The 22,409-nt window shown below is 42.9% G+C and overlaps 2 protein-coding genes and 1 non-coding gene across 4 annotated transcripts in view; 2 read left to right on the forward strand and 1 right to left on the reverse strand.

The window, feature by feature from the left end:
• The window catches only part of RNF122 (ring finger protein 122), a 25,539-nt gene extending 12,304 nt beyond the window's left edge, over nucleotides 1–13,235 (forward strand). The window contains exons 3-6 of one of the 2 annotated variants that reach the window (XM_042477059.1): nucleotides 7,005–7,050; nucleotides 7,889–7,930; nucleotides 8,941–9,023; nucleotides 12,154–13,235. In XM_042477059.1, coding sequence (XP_042332993.1) covers nucleotides 7,005–7,050; nucleotides 7,889–7,930; nucleotides 8,941–9,023; nucleotides 12,154–12,268 — 286 coding nt within the window. In that variant the 3' untranslated portion in view covers nucleotides 12,269–13,235. The remainder of the gene's footprint in view (nucleotides 1–7,004; nucleotides 7,051–7,888; nucleotides 7,931–8,940; nucleotides 9,024–12,153) is intronic. The other variant, XM_042477060.1, reaches the window with a different exon arrangement.
• A 2,292-nt stretch (nucleotides 13,236–15,527) lies between these two features.
• LOC121935873 lies at nucleotides 15,528–15,627 on the reverse strand. Its single transcript, XR_006104895.1, has one exon. It is a non-coding gene; the product is annotated as a small nucleolar RNA U13 (small nucleolar RNA).
• A 457-nt stretch (nucleotides 15,628–16,084) lies between these two features.
• TTI2 (TELO2 interacting protein 2) lies at nucleotides 16,085–22,405 on the forward strand. Its single transcript, XM_042475946.1, has 7 exons — nucleotides 16,085–17,050; nucleotides 18,931–19,117; nucleotides 20,276–20,368; nucleotides 20,747–20,934; nucleotides 21,051–21,194; nucleotides 21,707–21,869; nucleotides 22,095–22,405. Exons 1-7 carry the CDS (start codon nucleotides 16,443–16,445, stop codon nucleotides 22,194–22,196), a joined length of 1,485 nt encoding a protein of 494 aa, XP_042331880.1. The 5' UTR covers nucleotides 16,085–16,442; the 3' UTR covers nucleotides 22,197–22,405.
• The last annotated feature ends 4 nt before the right edge of the window (nucleotides 22,406–22,409 follow it).

Raw genomic sequence — 22,409 nt, forward strand, 5'->3', positions numbered from 1 at the left:
CCAACCGCAGCCATGCAGGAACTCTCAGTCAAAGCATCCACATTGACAGATGGCCATCCAGACTCTGTTTAAAGGCCTCCAAGGAGGGAGATTACACCACTCTCTTAGAGAGTGTGTTCCACTGTCAAACAGCCCTTACTGTCAGGATGTTCCTCCTAATGTTGAGGTGGAATCTCTTTTCCTGTAGCTTGCATCCATTGTTCCAGGCCCTAGTCTCTGGAGCAGCAGAAAACAAGCTTGTTCCCTCCTCAATATGACATCCCTTCAAATATTTAAACAGGGCTATCATATCACCTCTTAACCTTCTCTTCCCCAGACTAAACATCCCCAGCTCCCTAAGCCATAGATCCATTGCTCATTGATCCAGACTGGTATTAACTTTCAATGTCCACAGTGGGGGGTAACCGATACAACAGCTGTGGACTTGGTATTTAAACTCAGATATTATTTGAAACTGCAAATGGGGCAAGGATCCTAAGGTGTCTGGAGAAAATACAGCTTCCTTCAGACCGTTACCCAGCATCCAGATCAGATCTTGGAAAAGTAACTTTCTAGATGACAGTTCCCAGAAACCACCAGGAGGTACAACCATGGCCATGCCTAAGAATTTTAGGCATGGGATGCAAATGTAATAGCTCACACCCTCCAATTACCCCTGGAGGGATAGCCTGACTATTTGTCAGGAAACACCCTGATTAATCCTTTGTTGTCCAATTTTTTCCAGCCACTTTTTAAATGTCCCATATTCTTTTTTTTTCTTTTCACTTTCCTCCTTTGTCTTCATTTTACTTCAGTTGCTGCAAACTGAGGTCCAACTGCAAACATAGGTTGCACTATGTTTGCACTCAGGAGTGGGAAAGCAAAGGAGTGGATAGAATCTTGCTCTTCCACTTTCCTCTATCATGAAGAATAACATAAATATCTATTATGCCTCACAATCTTTGTTATGACCATAACTAGCTCCCACCCCCACTTCAGTCAAACAAATCAAAATATTTTTATCTTTCCCCATATATGTATGATTTCCTTGCAGATCATCTTTCCAGGACTGTAGATGTTCATGCTTTAAAGCTTTCTGAGTGTATACCTGATCTTGGAAGCTAAGGAAGGTCTCGGAGGCAAGATTTGGGAGGGAAGGGCTCTTGAGTGCAAGCACCAAGGAGCCAATGTTATCAAGTGACCAATCTAGCACTTGTTTTCCACTTGGAGGGGATGCTCCTCTAACTTGCTAAGGAAGGTCAGCTCTGGCTAGTATTTGGGTGGGAGACTATGAATATGCTATGAATCAGATGCTGTAGGCTATATTTCACAGGAGGAAATGGCAAAACCATCTCGGAGTATTCCTTACCTGAGAAAACCCTGTGAAATTCATGGGGTTGCCATACGTCAACAGGCAACTTGAAGGCACATACACATTTACATGTATGTACTTGTGTTCCAATGTAATGTTGTGGTTTGAGCATTATACTAGGACTCTGGAGACCAGGGTTCGAATCCCCATTGGGCCATGGAAACCCACTGGGTGACCTTAGGTAAGTTGCGCTCTCTCAGCCTCAGAGGATGGCAATGGCAAACTCCCTATGAAGAAACTTGCCAAAATTGACTTGGAGGCACACAACAATAACAATAACAGCAACAACAAATTTTTGTTCCAGTCCCATGAGAAACAAACAGCCAGTGAGGTGCTGCCTAGCTAAGTGGATCATGTCTTGCTCATATGCAACAGGAAATAGTAGGAAGCTGGAAGGGAAGGTCTTATTCAGGTGGCCAGAGCAGATCCATTGTTTCTCAGGGGAAGAAGAGTGATGTCCTGGTTTTATTGTCTATTTATGGAAATCCTATTTTTAAACTTTGCAATAATCTGCAGCCAGGATGTCTAGAACGAACCAAGCGGACGACACAGAGGCGCTGTCTTCCAGTTCATTTTGAAGCTCCAGTACCATCAAGGCACTGAAAGAAAGACCTGGTGAACTTAAGCTTTTCCAGGCCGACCAATACGTACCCACTTCTAGAGGGAGTTTTAAGGGTGGTCTCCAACTCTCTTTGTTACGAAATTTGAACAGTGGGTGAGCTTTTAAAAGTTATCTCTTTCCATATTAAGTTCCCAGAATTCTCAGGTCATCATGCTCACTTGCCATGTTGGCTAACGGATTCTGGTGTTGTAGTCCAAAAAAAGTAACTTTTCCAAGCTCTGGGTACTTTCACTGTAGTTTTCTCAGTGAAGCTTACTTTTAGCTTTTCAAGAGCTGATTTTGCTCATAAAGACCCATAGCAATCTGAAACGTTTGCAAGTCCTCGGCTTTGCATTGCTAAACCTGAGTTATTAGACAGCTCAGGTCTAAGACCTTGCAAGCAGAACAGCCTGCACAATGCACACCAGAAGCCGCTACAAGCAAAATATCTAGTATGGTCATCCAATATAAGTTATGTTTCAGCATTCTTACATCCATGTACAGATCTTTTGTGATTCCTATGGCTGAAAGCCTTAGAATGGTATTAGCAGAGTCTGCATAGTTCATATTGCTAGTTCTCCATGTTGAAGAGGAGCGCTTGGAAGTAACTCATTAGAAACCAATTGTTACAACAAGGTCACACAGTGGGTTTACATGGCCGTGCTGGGATTCAAACCCTGTTCTCCAAAGACATAGTCCAGCACTCAAACCACTATGCCATGCTATCTTATCTGGAATGTCAATATACACAGGGATCTTGTCGTATCTTTGAGACAACCTCTTTCACCAAGATAATCTCAAAGGTGCTATGAGATCATTAGTTTAACACAACAATTGAAGGACTTTAGTGGGGGAAATCCCTATTTCTGTATAGTCCAGCACAACATTGGTTTGATGCAGGGGGAAGGACTTGAAGGCGATAGACTTGAGGGGACTTGTGGAAGTGGATTGAAAGTAGGAGGACCTGAAAGGATAAACTTGAGGGAGGCTGAATGTTCTCAGTCATCAAAATAGAAAGAGGCAATGCATATTTGTTCTCAGTTTGGAACAACACTGATGTAAGGATTAGGGTGACAAACAACTACGGGGCAACAGAAGTAGTGGTGGATGATGCTGGTGGAGGGTATTTCAGAGACAGCAGCAGTGAGACAACACCTAACACAAGTTAGTACTGCAAGTGAACCCACATGCGAGAACCTCTCATTGGGAAAACCATATGATGAGATGAAGCATTGTACTCAATATTTATTTAAAATTGGGCCACAGGCATTTATTGTATTAATGAATAAAATATGCCCAGTCCAACATCATAAAATCAATTTTTACATCCAATGTATAAAACATTGTGCATTTGCATATTTCTGTTTCATAAAGCATCCAGAATGTTTGCATATTTTTTATTGCTGTGATACATTCAGTGATTCTAAATATTTTATGTGGCCGTGGCATTGATTCTGTCAACAAATTGTATATATTTTGACGTTGTGATGTTGGGTCAGGCATATTACATTTGTTAATATAATAGACGCCTGTGGCCATGCTATGAATAAAGATGGTGTACATTTTTCATACAACAGTTTGTGCATCTAGCATTTATATTTATATACGTATTACAACAGGATACATCTGTGTAGGGTTTGCAAGTGAACAACTGCAGTTGTTTCCTTAGCTTCTGTGGGACCACAAAGGGAGCACCTGCACAAAAGCATAGGACTCTTCCTCTTCTCTTCTCAAGGACAGCACTACAACATTTAGCATTGCTGATGTTATCATACCCTCCAACATTTCACAGATGAAAACTGGGACATATTAATCGGGACTGTTGGAAGATCATATGCCATAGGCCCTCAAGTCAACTCATACTCAGGGTGACCTTCTGACAAGGAATACTCAGAGGGGATTTGCCATTGCCTTTCTCAAAAATATAGCCTATGGTGGTGGTTCCCAAACTTTGGTCCTCCAGATGTTTTAGACTTTATTTCCCAGAAGCCTCAACCAGCTTGGTCAACTGTCAGGAATTTGGGGAGCAGAAGTCCAAAACATCTGGAGGACTAAAGCTTCTGAGATCAGACAAGATCTTGTGCTATCAGGGCTTTTAAGAATTTCAAGATACAATAATGATTTATGGAGAAAAATGGGGACAATCTCCTCATCACTTGTTCTGATGCTCCCTAGTTCAACTGGAACAAACAAGCACAGTTGCCACATCCTCTGCTTCTGCTTCTGTCTCCAAGGACTGAGTTCCCTGCCCGCAAAACACATCAGGAGGTGGGAAGTTTGCTATTTCTGTAGTCAAGGGTGGCACCTCCCTCTTGTTCCTGCAGCTGTGTTGTTTAGAATCTGCCCAGTTGTGGGCTGTGTACACAAACAGCAGAGGTCCTGCACTTAATCTTGACCTCTATTACCATTTCATCCATGAAATCAGGACAGACTTTGAACACCCCTCTTCTCCTACCAGGCCTTTCTATCTGACCCCCCTCCCTGCCAGTTTGCTAAAGGTTTTTGCTCCATCTGTTGTGTTCTTCCATAGTCGTATGTTCTTCAGCTGTTTTGAAAGCCAAGATAGCATTCTTTTGTCCATAGATATACTAGAGAAAAACACTAAAACCATACAGTCTCTGTCAGTAGGGATGGATGGATGGATGGATGGATGGATCTATTTCTGATCCACACCAGTTTTTTTGTGTATCAGTTCATAACAGTGTACCTATTTCTGTATTAATGTGTGATTTTTAAAAATCTGCACAAAATGTCATGCATGAATACATGCTTAAATTAATATTTCTGAACTTATTTGTTAAACCAAATACCCATGTTCTAAATGTGGGTTATCTATGTGCATGTTGAGAACTTGACTTAATTGATTATTCAGTTAGCTGAATTAGATTTATTGACAAAAGAGTTCCCACATTAACACAGCACTGAATTTATACAATCTGTTAATACACTCAAGTGTTTACGGTACAACTGCTTATAAAAGTTGCAGGTGGTAAGTCTGATGCATATTAGGAAGGCCTCCGCTCCTAACATGACATACAGAGGCATCCTTGAGATTTCAAATTTTGCTCTCTTGTGATGTACATGACCATAACCTCTAAGATTTCACAGGAAAAAAACAGGAGAAATATGGCCAAGCAACATCAGAGTGTGCTCAAGATGGAAAAGGTTATTAATAAGGAAGAATAGTCAAGTTAGGAGAAGTTGCAGCACTTTGCTTTTGCTTGAGCCTACAGGGAAGGATACGATTCTCCCTCTCCACTCCTCTGCTGATGTGATTGAATGTGAATTCTTTTTCTACTTTAAACTCAGTTTGTACCAAATGAAATAGGCTGAGAACAAAGGAGAAATGTGGGAGGATGAGAGAAAAATTGAGACATTTTTAAAGCAGCTGAAAAAGTGGGATGGCAGGGTATTGGCAGGACTGTCCCTGCTAAATCAGAATAATTGGAGGGTATGACAACATGGCGAAGTGGTTCGAGAGCTAGACTATGACTCTGGAGACCACAGTTCAAATCTTCACCCAGTCAGCAAACCCACCAGGTAACCTTGGGCAAGTCACATTCTCTCAGCCTCAGAGAAAAGCATAGGCAAACCCCCTCTGAACAAATCTTGGTAGGAAAAACCTTTAAGTTGGAAATGACCTGTAGGCACACAACAACAACAACAACACTTTCTAGTTAGACTACTGAAAAGTGGCATAACAGAGGATTAATTGGGACTGTCCCTAGCAAACCAGGACAGTATGCATAAGTCAACTCTTGCTTGGTCTGGTTGGTTAGTTGAGCTATAGAAAGATTTTCCTTCTGGGCAGAAGTACTCCTTCCAAAGTAAGCCAGCCAAAGTTAGAACGATTGGACACTCCTATTATTTTGGGGGGCCCAAATTCCTCTGCATTATTTCCTAGTAAAACACTACATTCCTGCTTAGCAATATGCTCATTGCCTTTCAGAGCAGTCATGTCAGTCGATATAGTGGCTGCCTCTTCTCCGGCCTCTGGCCCAGCCCTTCTTGCTACTTGGGCACAAAGGAATCTGTGTCAGTGCAAAACAGAACTATTATTCACAGTCAATTTTCTGCCTCCCACAACTCAAGCCAGCTGGTTTGTCTTGCACAGTACTGAAGGGGCATTTGTCCCCTCTGGCTTTGAATAACTCAGCTTTGACCAAAAGGTCTGAGCTCCAGAATGGGAACAAGGTCCACCAGTAACTTCCTTGGAGCCTATATCTGCATGTCCAGTAGCAGCTGGTGCTCATATGCCACTGAAATCTGAATTTTACAGCTGAACAGAAATTTTATTTTTGTCTCTGCCTCATGTTTGCAGTGGTACAAAAAAGTTCTGAAGGGAAAAAATGCTTAATGGACCGGTTCCCATTGACTTTAAAAGCAGCCAAGTGATGTCTCTGTGACCAATCTGTGCTTTTTAGTTTTTTTGTTTTGTACTAAATGGGTGTCCATGGACCATCACTCAAAAGTTTACCCAGTATAGACATTATTTAGGCATTTTTTTGTTTCTTGCTGGTTAATTAAACATAAATCAAATACAAAGAAAAAATAATTAACAAAAAGATTGCTTTGTTTAATAACAGCAAAGTAGACATGTGTAGTGGTTTGAATGCTGGCCTAGGAGTCCAGAAGACCAAGGTTTCAGTTCCTCTCAGTCAAAGAAATCAACTGGATGAGCAAGTTACACTCTCTCAAGTCTTAGAGGAAGGCAAGGGCAAACCACCACTGAATAAATATTGCTGAGAAAAACCTGTGAGAGGGTCGCCAAACTTTGGACTCAACCTGAAGGCATATAACAACACCATGTGTATAAGTGCTGCTGTCTAACAAACCATTTAATTTGCCCCAGTACTTGCCTTGTATTCAGTTTTCAAAAATGTGAAAGCCTTCTCATAGGACAAAGAACTCAGCACATTTCTGTTAGCAATAGTAAGACTAGAGAACCAGCCAACACATCTGCATGGTGCAAAGTTGGAGGAGCATGATAATGTTGATGTTAGTGTTTCTTTTACTTACTTTGTTTTTTTCTTCTGCTTCTTCCCTTTGTAGCAAACTTCGACATCAGGCACAAAGTGAAAGATTTGGTTACAAAGAGGTAAAAGTGCAAAGGTTTTCTTCTTCTTCCCCCAAATATAATGAAGGGGATGGTTCCATTCATAAAATGGTGGGAAAGATGTCTATCTCTGTATCACGGCTGTGGCTGTATTGGCAGGTTGTGATAAAGCATAGTTTACTTTTGCATAGCCTCCAAAATTTCACAGATGAAAACCAGGACACGTGTGGCCAAGCAAAATCACAGTGTGGTTAAGCTGGCAAAAGTTAATGAGCTGTTTGAGAGGGTTGGAAGAAAAAAAGATATTCATTTATTTGTTTAAATTAATGGGTCTGAGGTCTACAGCCCATCTGCAGTCGTCCATCCCTAGTGTAGTTCGTAATTCCTTGCAAAGACCTCTGCTGATTGGCAGGTATTCAGTGGTCTACTTGAACCTCCCAGTTGTCCCTTGATATTCTGCCCATGATCTGCTTTCATGTCCATCATCAATTCATCGCTTACTTACAGAAGTCAGTCTCCAATGTGGCTGGAGCAAAGAACTGCTGAGTTACAGGCAGCTGCTGGAAATGCAGAAATTGGACACAGTGGCAAGCAAACAGTCAATGCTATATGCTACTGGGAAAGGACAGAGAAACTGTAGAAAAGAGAAACTTTGCTAATGGGGAAAATAATCTGAAATGCAAATTGACTGTGCCTGATCTTTCCACTCAGAAACCATGTGTGTGTTATGTAATTTCTGCATAAACCAAAATGTTCCATGTTCAGCAGCTGCCACTATCTGCCTGCACAATGGCCAGCAGGATTAAAATACATGTCCTGGTTATTCAGTAGCAATGTCCTGATCCTAATCTGCCTCTTTCGTTCTCCTTTCTTCCCCCAGGTGGTTTTGAAAGGTGACGCCAGAAAGCTAAACTTACATGGGGTGAGTAAATAACTCACTTTGATCAACAGACGTTGCCAGCCTTTCCCCAAAACGTTGAAAGGAGGCTCTCCTTAAGTTTTGTTTCTAGAGGACTGTGAGTGGGGGGAATAGGAAAATCATAACTGGTTTCAACATGTGTGGGTGAATTTATTAAAATATACAGGGATGCAGGAATATCAGCAGAACAAAAGCAAACTTTTCAACATCTTTATAAGTGACATGAATGATGGAACAGAGGTCATATTTATCAAATTTGCAGATGACACCAAATTAAGAAGGGTAGCTAATTCTCCAGAAGACAGGATCAGATCTCAAAATAACTTCAACAGATTGGAGAGCAAGTCACGAATCAAGATACAAGTCAAGTGAGAGCATCAATTAATGTGGAGTTGAATCCAAGTCGAGTAATTGAATCTGACTTGAGTCTGAGTCAATGACTCAAATCTGCATCACTAAGGGCCTGAACAGACAGGCCAAAATAAAGCTGCTTCCGGTCACTTTGGAGGTATGCTGTTTAAATGACACACCCCTCTTAAGAGGTCAGAAGCTGTGCCAAAGCTGCACTCCAGTCCTTAGGACTGGAGCATGGCTTTGGTGTGGCTTCCGGCCTCTTAGGATGCATGCATCATTTAAACAGCATCCCTCCAACGTGACCCAAAGCAGCTTTATTAAGTCTGGAGTAACTTAATCAGACCAGATAAGAAATAGTCTTTGGCCAAGTCATAGACGATGCCAGTGAAATATGTCCTATTCCTCAGTTAGCCTTCAAGATCAGGAAGACCTTCATTCAAGCAAGGATCCCATGGGTATACCTTCCATCCATAGCCATAGAGTCAAATGACAGAAGCCAAACTGGGTCTGCCATCCATTCTAAACATCTTTCTCCAGTCTGTTGACCTGCACAAAAACATGAGCTTCATTTTTGGCCCTGCGATGGGCAAGCATGCTGCTGCTTTTGTAATATATGCCTATTTTCTCTTCCTCCTCCTCCTCCTCCTCTTTCTCCACAGCAGACTTGTGCCGTCTGCCTAGAAGACTTTAAAGTGAAAGATGAGCTGGGAGTGTTACCATGCCAACATGCCTTCCACAGAAAGTGAGTAGCTGCCAAGGACAGCCAAAATAGCTCCTTTGTGCCTCTCGGCTTGGCACACAGCCCAGCGCTCAGTCAATACCCTTCAAGCCGGTGGTTGGGAAGAAGAGATGGACACCTCTAGAGACAAAAAAATCCCAAGCACAACCATGATCTCTTCACCCATGGGAGGGAGCAAGGACATGGGGAAGGAGTCATGCCTAGGCTTGACTCAAACTGGAAGACGAATCAAGGCTTAACTGTAGCCTGGATTCTTGCCAGGCAGTCAGAACCTATGGGAAATGGTTAAAGAAAGATGACACACACACCCAGAAAAAAATAGGACCAGTCCTGGTTGGTTTGATTGCGGAGCAAGATTGAATTGAGAAGGGCATTTGGCTGAACCTACAAAGAGAGGAACAAAACAATCAGAGAAGGGAGAAAAATCATTTAGGGAAGTTACAATTCTAGTGTAGAGAGGGGCATCTTACCTCCCTCTCTTCTTTTAAACCTCCCTCTTTCTTTCTTTCTTTCTTTCTTTCTCTCTCTCTGTCTCTCATACACACACCACTACCACCATCGTACCATTAGGTTGCTTTGGGACTCAACTTGTGACTCCTGAAATGGCCATAACCTGAAAATGAGGTAGTGAATCGGGGTGTGAAAGATTTTCCTCTCCATAAGCTGAGCTTGGACCTATCTAATGACAAATAACCAGTTCCTTGTAATTAGTTTGTTTCCCCAGTAACAAGACATCATTATGTTATATCATAGCTGTAACTTAATAAGATAACTTGTTACTTTCACCTCTTTTGCAGTAACTGTGGTTTTAGTTCCTTTCATAATTAAGGAGCTATGGCTTGCCTAAATTGTAGAGAACCATCAAATGGTTCCGGACACGTTGCAACTCTGCCTTATGCTTGGTTATGGCTGTTAAGGGACAACAACATGGATTAGAGGGAAATGCCTAGCATTCTGATTTAAACAAAAAATCCTATTTTTCATAAGTTTGAGAAGTGAAAAATAAAGCAGTACTTTGTCAATGTAATGGCTAGAACCTCTAACGACAGCTTTTGTGAGGCTTGGAACTATGACTGCAACTAATTACCTTTAGAAATAGCTTTCCAAGCCCTTGGCAGCTGCACACAGAGCCAAGGATTCCCCATGCTGGCCCAAATGGATTATGACTCTATATTACCCAGCTGTGCTCAGAAACCATTTTTCAAAACATTTGTTATTAACCCTTGAGTGAGGTTAATGCAACAGATGCCCATGCTCTGGGAGCTCAGCCAACAGAATCAGTTGCTACGCCTTGGGGCTAAAATGCCAACCTGCCTGAACAAATGCATGTTCCCTGGCATTTCCAGGAGAGAAAATCAGGACACAAAGGAAAAGGATGAGATAAGGAGCAGGTGAGGCAAGTGACTGGGAGAAATCGGCACTTGGATTACTCGGCACCTTCTGTTCCTTGACCTTCTTTTCTCTTCTTTTCCCTGTATGAACCTGGATAGATGACAGTAAGGCAAGGAGCAACAAAAAGGCAGGAAAGAGAACTGAACCAGTAATTTCTGGTCCAGAAGAGCTGGAAGCAGTATATATGTACAGTCTGCCCTCCACAGTTAGATTCTTTATCCATGGATTCAAGAATCCACAGTTCAAATATATTCAAAAAAATATGAATTACAAAAGCAAACCTTGATTTTGCCATTTTATATAAGGGACACTGTTTTACTATGCATTCTATTTAATGGGACTTGAACATCCATGGGTTTTGGGTTTTTGGGGGGGGGGGGGGTCTGGAGCCAAACCCCAATGGATACCAAGGTCCCAGTGTATGCTGTTTCCAACATCATGTATGGAATGAAAGGGCCAAGTCCTATTGATAATCCTAACTAGAGGAAGACATTAAGGAGATTATCGCATGGGTTTTTATCCCATCATTTTCCCAACAGGATAAACATGTGTTTAACTTCAAAGACAGGTCTTACCACATTCACCCATCTGAAGCCTGACTGCAACCCGGGCTTATCGCTTAGCTTGAAAAGCCTGGGTTGCAGACAGGCAACACCTTGTTGAGCTTTTCATATTTCATAAGCCCAGGTTGCAGATGGGCTGCAGACAAGTGAATTTGGTAAGCCCTGTCTTTGAAGTTAAACGCACATTTATCCTGCTAGGAAAATGATGGGATAAAAACCCATGTGATAATCTCCTAAATCAATAGGATTTACCTTAGTGTCAATTCACCATTCAACAAATGGGCTGCTTCTTTATTTGCTAGATTTTCCCCCCAAACTGGGGAGGGGGCAGTCCAGGGAAGCAAACCAATGGGCAAGAGGGCAGGTGATGCTCAAAGACCTTGTGATTCCTATTCCTGCTTTGCAGAATGCAATAAGACTGCACCCTGCCCTGAGGAGTTTAACATTCAAGGAATGGAACTTGTGAAAAATGGGAGCAACATGTGACTTATTTGAACGGACACATCCTTAGATCTGGTTACGGGAATAGTTATGGGAATTTGGAAACTAAAGTTGGTTCTGCAAGCCTGAAGGTTGCCTCTTGCTGAGCTACAAGACCTTGCTAGAAAAGTCCTGTTGAGCATTTCATATTCTGCTCTCCAGTGTTTGGCATCAAGTTAGTGACTTACACCAAAGTCTCTTTTTGAATGGGGTATATTTCTCTTGCCCTTGAGCTCTGTCCAGAAACTTGACAGGTGCCAAGCATTGAGAGAGTCTGCTGCTGCTGCTGCTGCTTAGTGAAAGAAATAGGAGGCAGCAGGGATGTGATTCAAACAAGAAAGAATCCATGGCTCAGGGTTCCTGGGGGAAGGAGAGTGTGGTGTATGCCATTTGAGAGTGCACCTTCATTTTGTCTTCCAACCGAGCTGAGACCATCTTCTCTTACTCCACTCCCCATCATCCCGCTGGTTAGCCACAGCAGCAGAGGTTCTTCCTGGGGCTTGGGAGCATGCAGAACTGCACATGCAGAGCAACATGCCCATGTAGGACCACCGCTGGTATTTTCTTCCCACTATCTTCTCACTTCTTCCCACTATCTGCCTTGGATCCCTCCAGCGAGAAATGCAGCATACAAATGAAATTAATAATAATAGTAATCTTCTACCTCTCACTCTCTTTCTCCTTTTTTTTGGCTACAGGTGCCTCGTAAAATGGCTGGAAGTCCGTTGTGTCTGTCCCATGTGCAATAAGCCCATTGCAGGCCCCACAGATCCTCACCAGAGCATCGGGATCCTCCTAGATGAACTGGTGTGATATCAACCCATGCTCAACTGCTTCCCCCCAAAATCAGAGCCTCTGCTGACATGGACTGTTGCCTTGGGGGTTCTGCACTTCAACCTGTGTCCTAGCCAGAGGCACATCTCACCGGTACAGTCTTTGCCTACCTAAACTAGTGGGCTGTTCCCAGTGCCAAGATGGAAGGCAAGCTGGTTTTGCCCTCTAGTCTGGGAGGAATTTTCAGGGGAAGATGGATCAGATCAGCACTGGGACCCACACACTGCAGATCACTGACACGTGAAGGACTTGGGAGTCAGGAAGTTTGAATCTTCCCCGGAAATCCTGTGTTGACAGTGCAAATCTCTAGCACCAGATTTTTGCCACTGGACATTGTAATGCCAACTGTGAGATTAAAGTCTTCCCTTCATCTAGGACCTGCTGGCCAGAAGCAACAAAATAGCAAGCATCTCCTATGTCTTATTTTATCTACTTTATCCCAATATCTCCTACTTCTGTTTTAGCAGGTCTACTCAACCCTACCCTTTTTGTAGGAAGTCATCCTTTCCCATCTGGACCCTTTTGACCCCTCCTTGTGGGGAGGAGGTCGTTTTTACAATAAATAAAGAGCTTTAGCTTGGGAGCTGTCTGACTTAGACTTATTGCCAGGTTCTGCCTAGATCCTTCTCTACAAAACCTACTGTCATTGTTTACATAAGACTAAAGTGGAAAGCCTTCTGCAAAGTATGGAGCACCAAAGGGATCAGTGTATCCACACAGCAGCATTTGAACTGTGGTTTGGAATGGGGAAAAGGCGCCAGACCTTGGTTCTTGGCATTCCTTGGGGCCACCAAGGAAAGAGACATGAAAATACACATGCAATTCAACTTTTTGATTTGGAAGATGGATGGGATGTATTATCTTAAGTGGCCTTTGAATTTTTTTTCCTTATTATTCTATCCTTGTACAGAAAAAAAGCTACTTACTCTGAATCCTGGATGTATTTTATTTACTTTTTATATTTTCCATTTCCTAAATGATCATGTTCTTGTGTGCCTTCCAAGTAATCTCTGACTTATGGGAACCTTAGGGAGAACCTATCATGGGGTTTTCTTATCAAGATGTATTGAGATGGGGTTTGCCTTTGCCTTCCTCTGAGTCTGAGAGAGTGTGACTTGCCCAAGGGTTTCCATGACTGAGCAGAGGTTCAAATCCTGGTCTCCAGAGTCATAGTCCAATGTCCAAGCTGTTATGCCTCACTGCTGTTAAGCAATGCCTCCTACATGCAGCATCAGTTAATGGTAGGTCTGGACAAGAGGATGGCACATAGGATTAAAAATGAAGGGATATTTTCCCAGCCTGCCCTCCTTTCCCTCCATTTTTCTCTCTGTGTGTCTCACATTTGCACAAAGTACATGTATCTGCCTCTTTGCAGGAATTAGTCTAAGGCTGTTGTTGAGCCCATTGTTTGTATGCAGAAGAGCTCAGATTCAGTCACTGGCATTAAAAGTCAAGGTAGATCAGGTAGAAAGAGACATAAGATTTTTTAATTGCACATTGTTTTGTAGGTACTAGTGGGCAGAAAAGCAGGCTAATAAATACTCTTTAAAAATAAAACTAGGATATCCTAATCACTTGGCAAGGATGTCAGACAAAGATGTGTTTTATCAACCTATCTGTTTTATTTATATTCAGAACATATAACAAAAACAGGATTAGACTCAGATAAAGGAGATGTGAATGTTAGAGGAGGAAGCATCAATGATTTAAGATATGCAGGTAATTCCATATCACTAGCAAAAAAAAACCCCATCTGAAATGAAATAAAATGTACTGGAAAAAGCTAAGGAAGAAAATGTAAAAATCAGGTTTACAGCTGAGTATTTAAAAAGGCAAAAATAATAACCACAGAAGATTGCACAACTTCAAAGCTGATGACAGAAACCAAAGTCATTGAAGATGACTAAGAAGACTAAAACTTGGAAAGGCAGCTATCAAGTGTGAAAATATCTTCTTGAATGCCAAAATTAGGGTCATCCATACCAAGGCATTTCCCATTTTCTATGTAAGGATGTGAAAGCTGGAATACAAAGGGAAAAAACGAACTCACCTGTAATGTACTTTTGGAGGGGAATTATACAGACTGCCCCAAAAGACATATACATGAGTCCAAATGAGAGGCCTAAGCTGTCACTAGAAATCCAAATGAATAAACCGAAGCTATCAGTGGATGGCCATCTGTCAGGTGTGCTTTGATTGGGAATTCCTGCATGGCAGGAGGTTGGATTGGATGGCTCTTGTGGTCTCTTCCAACTCTGATACAGTTGGATATGAGCCTGAGTGTTTAAACCTCTAGTATTCCTAGCTGTCATCTACCTATGTTTAGCCTTTTGAAGCATTGGGGTTATTTGCATTATGATGGACCATTTTTTAAATCTTTGATGCATGTTCTCAGTTTAGAAGGGAAGCACCATCTGTACATCTATTGCTGTTGTATGCCTTCAAGTCATTCCCGACATAGGGTGACCCTAAGGCGAACCGATCATGGGGTTTTCTCAGCAAGGTTTGTTCAGAGAAGGTTTGCCATTGCTTTACCTTGAGGCTGAGAGAGTGTGACTTAGTGGCCAAGCAGGAAATTGAACCCTGGTCTCCAGAGTGGCAGTCTTAACACTCAAACCACGCTGACTCTCAACAACATTCCTAACACCTTACTCCAGTATGTATGTGTATGTGTGTGTGTGTGTATATATATATATATATACACACACACACACACACACACACACACACACACTTGTCCCTCCATATTTGCTAGGTTTAGGGGCACAAGACCCCCATGGATATGGAAAAACCACAAATAAGACCACCACCATGTTTTCCTCTCTAGGAATATCTAGGTCCTCCAGTGCAACTCTGTGGCCAACATCCGACAGACACTGACCATAGAGTTGCGCCGGAGGAGCCACAAATGCCTAGTATTCTCTCTAGGAATCTCTAGGTCTTTCAGTGAGACTTTTAGTTGTAGTTGACTATAGAGTTGCACTGGAGGACCTAGAGATTCCTAGAGAGGACATATCAATCAAATCTGTGGGATAATCAAAGCCGCAAATCCAAATATGGAGGGAGGAGTGTGTTTATTTTAGCACTTCAGGATGACACAGTGTTGTGGTTTATTGTCTACATCACACATGTTTTGATGTTCAGGCCTTTGACAGGAAAGACATGATAAATAAACATGGCTGGTCAATAGAGCCCTAGAGTTAAGGCTGTTTGGTAATGAAGAGTGAGCTAAGGTTCTGTTCAGAAGGGTACTGTGCCCCGTCGTAACAATTGGGACGGCACATTTCACGCATGCGCGCGTGAACTCCCCATTCATCACGTTACAGAACCTGAAGGATCAGGGAAAACAGCGCCACCCGCCTCAGAAGCCAAGGCTTTCGATGAACTTTTAGGTTAGGGTGAGCTTTTACATTAGGGTTAGGCTGCGCCAACGGATTCCTCTCATGGCTTAACAACGTCTCTTAAAAAGAATTCACGTCTCTTGCCCCGTAATTGCTTTTATTCCCTCCTTGTTTCCCGATTTTCGCAACCTCATTAGTTATGCAAATTTATTCACCGACGGACTCTGAGCGCCGGCTTCCGCGTTTTTGCGACATGCCGGAAAGCGCCGCCGACGTTTTTACGACAGTTTGCGAACAGTTTAATAGGCAATAATAGGATGGTTTGGGTACATATGAAAGAGTTGGGGGTTTAAAAAATTATTGAATAAAGGGCGTTTTGAAAGGAGAATAGTGGTGAGCGTGAGGTAAAAAAGAAAAGAGGTCGCTGGCCCTTTAAGCCCAAGCGGTCCCTTTTAGTATCTCTATGGGCGCTGAGCGAAAAAAGATAGACTTCCGGTTTGGACCGGAAGTGGAGCCGTGCTTCTCCTTTCCCTTCTGAGGAGGCTTCTAAGGAGAAACTGAAGCCTTGGTTTCGTCGCTTCTCTAGTTGAGGGAAGCCAATCTAATGAGCCTGGCTCCGTATTACAGCTCTCTAGGCTCTGGATGGTTGGGTCCTGGAGGCCTTTGGGGGCTTCCCAGAAGAAATGAGAAAGGAATAAACAGGAAGCTCGGCTGTGGGAGCCCTGTGAGGCGGTCATTTTGAGAGTCCTGCGAGACAGCCATTTGGGGAGCCCTGTGAGGCGGCCATTTTGGGAGTGCCTCCATTGCCAGCCATGGATCCCCATCCCTTGCTGGCCTCCCTGAGACTCCCTCCACTGGAGGACCCACAATGCCTAGAAGGCACCCCAGTAGAGCAGGTCCTCTCCCAGTTCCTCCATCTCTTTGCCACTGGGGCACCTACCAAGGCCTCCCTGGTCCAGGATCTTGGTGCCATCCTGGAGGCGGCCGACTGCCGGTGGCTGCTGAGAGATGGCCCCGATTACGCCTCCTTCGGCCTCCTGGGCAAAGCACTGTGCCAATATGCAGCACCCTCGCAGCAAGGAGACCCTTCCTGTGGTGACCGAGGAGCAGCCGCCATCCCGGTCTTCTGCAGCATCCTGAACAAAGCGGACGAGGCAAAAGGCACAGAAGGACTGGGCGTCCAAGTTGCCAACGCAATTCTGCACCAAATGGCTGGGCCAGTATTCGTATTTGCTGTCACCCACATTGTGGAGCAGCCCTGGAGCAACCCAAGGACTCGGCCTAAAGCCCAGGAGGTGTTGCAGGGTCTTCTTCGCGTCTCAGGTTGCCAGTCAGTCCCTGAGTTCCTCAGAGGCGCCCATGATGGTCAAGAGGGATGGTTTGTGGAGGTGATGCAGTACCTGAAGCCGGAACTGACCAAGTGAGTGAAAGCTGAGCGATGATGGATACAAGGACTGAAGAGGAAGTCTCCTCCAGCGGTGTTTTTCCAATGATGTGGGTGGTCTTTGGCAAGTCACATTCTCTCAGCCTCAGGGGACACTTCCTCTGAACAAATCTTGCTGAGAAAACCCCATGATATATTAACCTTAAGGTCACCATAAGTCGCAAACAACTTGAAGGCACACAATAATTAGCCAGGGGAAAAAATGAAATGCATAGATATAGGATGGTGGACATCTGGCTTAAGGAGACTACATGTGAAAAGGTTCTAGGGGTCCAGGTAGGCCACAAGTTGAACATGAGTCAACAGTGTGATGCGGCAGCTAAAAAGGCCAATGCAATTTTAGGCGGCATCAGTAAAAATATAGTATCTCGATCAAGAGAAGTAATAGTGCCGCTGTATTCTGCTTTGGTCAGGCCCCACCAGGAATATTGTGTCCAGTTCTGGGCACCACAATTCAAAAAGGACATTGAGAAACGAGTGTGTCCAAAGGAGGGAGACTAAAATGGTGAAAGGTCTGGAAACCTTGCCCTATGAGGAACGACTCAGGGAACTGGGGATGTTTAGCCTGGAGAAGAGAAGGTTAAGAGGTGATATGATAGCCCTGTTTAAATATTTGAAAGGATGTCATATTGAGGGAGCAAGCTTGTTTTCTGCTGCTCCAGAGAATAGGACCCTGAACAATGGATGCAAGTTCCACAAAAAGAGATTCCTCCTCAACATTAGGAGGAACTTCCTGACAATAAGGGCTGTTCGACAGAGGAACACACTCCTTCCTTGGAGTGTAGTGGGGTGGATGGCCATCTGTCAATGGGGATGCTTTGACTGAGAGTTCCTGCATGGCAGAATGGGGTTGGATTGGATGGCCCTTGGGGTCTCTTCCAATTCTATGACTCTATGAACAACAACAACAAAATGGGCTGGAGTTCCCATCATCCTTGGCCATGCTGACTGGAGCATATTGGAGTTGTGGTTGTAGGCACCTAGAAGACATCAGGCTGAAGCATCCTTTGGTGACAATACTATAGGAATTAGAATAATCAGTTGTTGTTTCTAAAGTCAAATGTTAATTTTAAATCAACCTTTGGTTATCCAGTAATTTTGGACAAGAACACCCACAATCCCTCATCACTGACCACACTGTTTAAAGCCTAAAACATCTGGAGAGTCATGAGGAGTTATGTTTTAGGCCTAACTATTATGTAGCTATCTGCCCAACCCTCTGGGAGCTTGTATATTGGAATTACTTGCATATGTTTTCTAGGCTTGTTTATATTTCCTCTACACAAACCAATGTAGGAATACCCTGAATGGCAACTAAATGGCAACTAGCAGTCAGGTAGCTTCCTATAACATTCTTGTAGTTACTTTTATAGCAAATTGTTATGACCTTGCTAAGAAATTTACAATGCAACAGTGTAACTATAACCAGTTCTAACATATTGTAACTGGTTATAGTTACACTGATGCACTGTATATTTGTTAACAAGGTCATTCCAGTTTGCTATAAGATTAACTTAAAAAGTGTTATAGAAGGCTACCTGATTAGCGTGTTCCAATATCTAATCTTGTTGATGGCAGGAACATAGGAAGCTATTCTACACTATTCCCTGCTATCGGATCCTTTTAGCTGGTGATGGCAGGGATTGAACAAGAGACTTTCTGCACGCAAAGGAGCTAAAGTAGTCATCGTAATAAGAGACCAAATCATATTGCCTTTCATAATCAACCTTGCTGCAACTGAAGCAAACATGAAGTGTGCTTTTTATATTGTTGCCTCCTTCTTTCTTGCTATTGCTTGATTCAAAGCCACTTTGAATACCTTTAGGGGCATAATTATTCTTTTTCTTCTCCTTCAGAGAAACATGGCAGCGCAACCCAGCAACAAAATATGTCTTTGCTTCAGTGCTCCAGCAGATCACAAGGCCCTGGCTCAGCCAGCACTTGGAAAACGTTTTGCCCCCTTCATTGCTGCTGTCGGATGACTATCGTGTGGAGAACAAAATCCTGGGAGTACAGTGCCTACACCACATCATTCGGAATGTGGTAAGAAAAACGTAGTTGAAATGCCATGGTGGCATCTCCATATATCTCCCACTTGTGAACACACACACAAATATATGTTGTGGGTCAAAAAAAGTGGCATTTCTTAGTCCTCATTTTCAACAGCAACAAATAAAATCAGTGGTTGATTCTGGGAGGATGGCTTCCTGACCTCCTGTGACTCCAGAGCAAAGACTTAATGGCATATATGTTTCAGCGTATACCATCCTTAATATAAATTAAGTTGATTTTTCCTGTAGTTCTTATGGGACTGAAATGATCATGAGATTCAACAGGTTTTTAGATTGTTATTGTTGATAGAACCATTGTTTGATCTAGGATAGTTGCTGGGTCAACATCATGTTGAGGTTGCATTACTTTGGGGTTAGTATTAGGGCACATGCCATCAGTGAGTGCAGCTGAAGCCAGCAGCTGGTTGAACCAGAGTGAAAAATAAGCAGAACCATCCCTTTGCTTTTTATTCCAAGACCTAATTTTAGTCCCAACTAAAGAAAACCCTATTACAATCAGTGGGACCTATATAAATTGTGGTCTGTCATTTCATTGCATTTCAGTGATCCAGTCTAGAAAAGACTAGTCAGATTTAACCCTGTCATCTTTCTCCCCATCCAGGTGGGGGTTTCTAAAATTAGCGCAAGGGTGACATGAATTAGTTTGAGATTGCCCACTTTTGTTCCAGTGAACTGGAATCTCATTGAAATTATGCTTGCCTAAAATGCTTTATAACTGGCTTGCTGGCTTATGCAAAAGCCCTTATACCCATTGCCTCCAACAGTGGCTACCACAGATGTCTTGAGAAGTTCCTAATCTAAAAGAAAAACTCCACTGGGGTGTAATGAGGATACAGACAGATGATCTGATGATTATTGGGTACATAGGTATATCTCAACTTTATATGTTTGAGAAGTTCCTAAGCAGAACATGAAGAATTCAATCTAATGCTTTCTAATCAAAATTGTTCTGCTTCTAAATGGCATCCACTAAGTCACTTCGTTTTCTAGATCTAGCAGTAAAGGCCCCATCAAAGCTTTTGATTTTTTTTCTTTAGGCATGGATGATGAAAATCTTCTGTACCAAGCGGAGGAGTATATCTGTAGCTTTAGCAGGTCAGACTGTCACACTGATTCCCTCTTGTTGCAGCCAGCAGCTGACCTCTGCCAGTTCAACAGGGTACAAGTTGTGAATCATGCCCTCTCTATCCATCTCTACAGCAAGGAAGCTCAAGTCATGCAGGTAATTTGCAGTACAACCCGACTCTTGTCCACTCAGGAGTAAGCTTTATTGACTTTCTGGGAGGGAAGTTGTAGTATTGCAACCTTAAGGGCTGGTGTTTCACAGCTTGTCTTCTTTTAATTCTCTACAGCCAGTGATTTTAGAAAAAAACAAAGGTGTTTTTTAGCTCATCACTGTGCCTTCTGCTTCAAATCTGAATCCCAAGAACTAGCCTGCAGCTATTCTCCTTGCCTTCCCCAGCCCTAGTGATGAGTGGTTCATGTTGACATGGGATTTGGCCAAACCATGTTCAGATCTGAAAGAGTCTTGAAAGTCACTGGGTGATGTTTGGTTAATTGTGCAAATAAATACTAATAAATATTCTCATTACTAAAACAGATTGTGTTGCTATGCATTTTGGATTTGCTGCCAATCCTGGAGAAGGCTTCATTGAGACAGTCTAATGATCCTCCACTCGTTACTCCTTCTGATGAGGTGCTTCAGCTTGTACTGACACATATGGAAGCAGAACACCAGCTGTCCTTACGGAGGGTGTATGCCAGGAGCCTACCCACTTTTGTAGAAAGGTAAAATGGATGTGATTGCCATTCATTTCCTCTTTCTCACTTATGTTTCCACTTGTAAGCAAATAACCTATGCCTCATGCAAAGTTTATAAGCCTTAATCAATTTGTCTTTGGAAGGCTTGGCGTTCAGATTACCCGACATCTGAAAAGGCTACAGCGAGTGATTGTGGAGTATCTGGAGATCTCTGATGGACCTGAGGAAACTGCTAGATTGGCAATATTGGATACTTTAAAATGCACCATACAGCATGCCTGGCCCAGGTACCCACCTACCCGATTACATTGATATCCCACGTTTCCGCCTCGCTTTCTCTTCAAAATAACTTGTGATGCAGGGTCCTACTGAGATATCGCCCAGTGAGTTTCATTTTTTACTGGGGAATATAGTCATTAGTTCAGTGTGTTTAGAGAAGCAGTATCTGTTGCAGGGAGTGGGAAATGTCCCTCCAGATGATAGCTCTTGCAGTCCCTTGCCATGCTACATGGAGCTGATGAATTGGCCAAACCTTTGACTTTTACTATAACTCAGTGGTGAGGTGTCTCTTGATCTTGTTTGTCCAGTGTGATCCCCAACCCTTTTGCTCCAGCAAAAAAGAATAAAAAATGGGTGGGGGAAAATCACCCAAGCCATTTAAAAAACACAACACAGCCACTGGGCTTTATTTGCCCCACGCTGAAGCAGGGAGACACCTGCTGACAGTCACCCAAAATAACAGTAAGACAAAAGTTCTTTCTAATGAGACTAACATTAGTTTACATTGTCCTTCCTGCAGAATGACCTATCATCTCAGTGTGCTCCTCAAGGCTTTGCTGAGAATGATGTGGGATGTGACTACAGACAGGAGTTCAACACCTGAACCAGTAAAAGAAGAGTTGCTCCAGAGAGCCACTGAATGTCTTCTCTTGCTGGATCACTCTACTTCTGGCCAGGTGAAGGTGAGTTAAATTTGAGGGAAGCTTTGGTGACTCTCACCTGAAGTGAGGCTACAGTCCAGGAGAATAAAAGCAGCATAATTTAACCAAAGCAAATGGCTGAACATTTTCTTTCAGCATGTCCTGCCTCACAGGTTTCTTGCAAGGCATATACACTGATTTAAACTCACTGGACAAAGTCCTGATATAAATGTTATTAATATATGATTTCTTCCCTCACAACACCAGGTTCTATTGCAAGGAGTCTATCAGCACTGTCAAAATGATCACCTCAAGGAGTACCTGAAGAAAGTACAAGTGGAGCCCGCAGAAATTCTGTCTCCTGGGTAGCTCAGTAAAGCTGCTTAGCAAAGACTATTTAAGGTTGGAAGAGCAACTTTCTCATTCTACAAAATTCCAGTCTAATTCCACGTATGATCATCCTGCTGCAATCAGAACTGCTTATGATGGGAAAGAAAGAGTAAATGGGAATGTCAAACTTGTTCAATTATTAATATACCAATTTTATACCAAAAGAAAAGTCTCAAAAGTGATTTAGATTAA

Source organism: Sceloporus undulatus, chromosome 6 (assembly GCF_019175285.1).
Source record: "Sceloporus undulatus isolate JIND9_A2432 ecotype Alabama chromosome 6, SceUnd_v1.1, whole genome shotgun sequence".
NCBI lineage: Eukaryota > Metazoa > Chordata > Lepidosauria > Squamata > Phrynosomatidae > Sceloporus > Sceloporus undulatus.

Coding starts and splice junctions, on each gene's coding strand:
- TTI2 (XM_042475946.1), top strand. CDS start 16,443: ATGGATCCCCATCCCTTGCTGGCCTCCCTGAGACTCCCTCCACTGGAG. Junction 17,051..18,930: donor CTGAAGCCGGAACTGACCAA/GTGAGTGAAAGC, acceptor CTTCTCCTTCAG/AGAAACATGGCAGCGCAACC. Junction 21,870..22,094: donor CTACTTCTGGCCAGGTGAAG/GTGAGTTAAATT, acceptor TCACAACACCAG/GTTCTATTGCAAGGAGTCTA.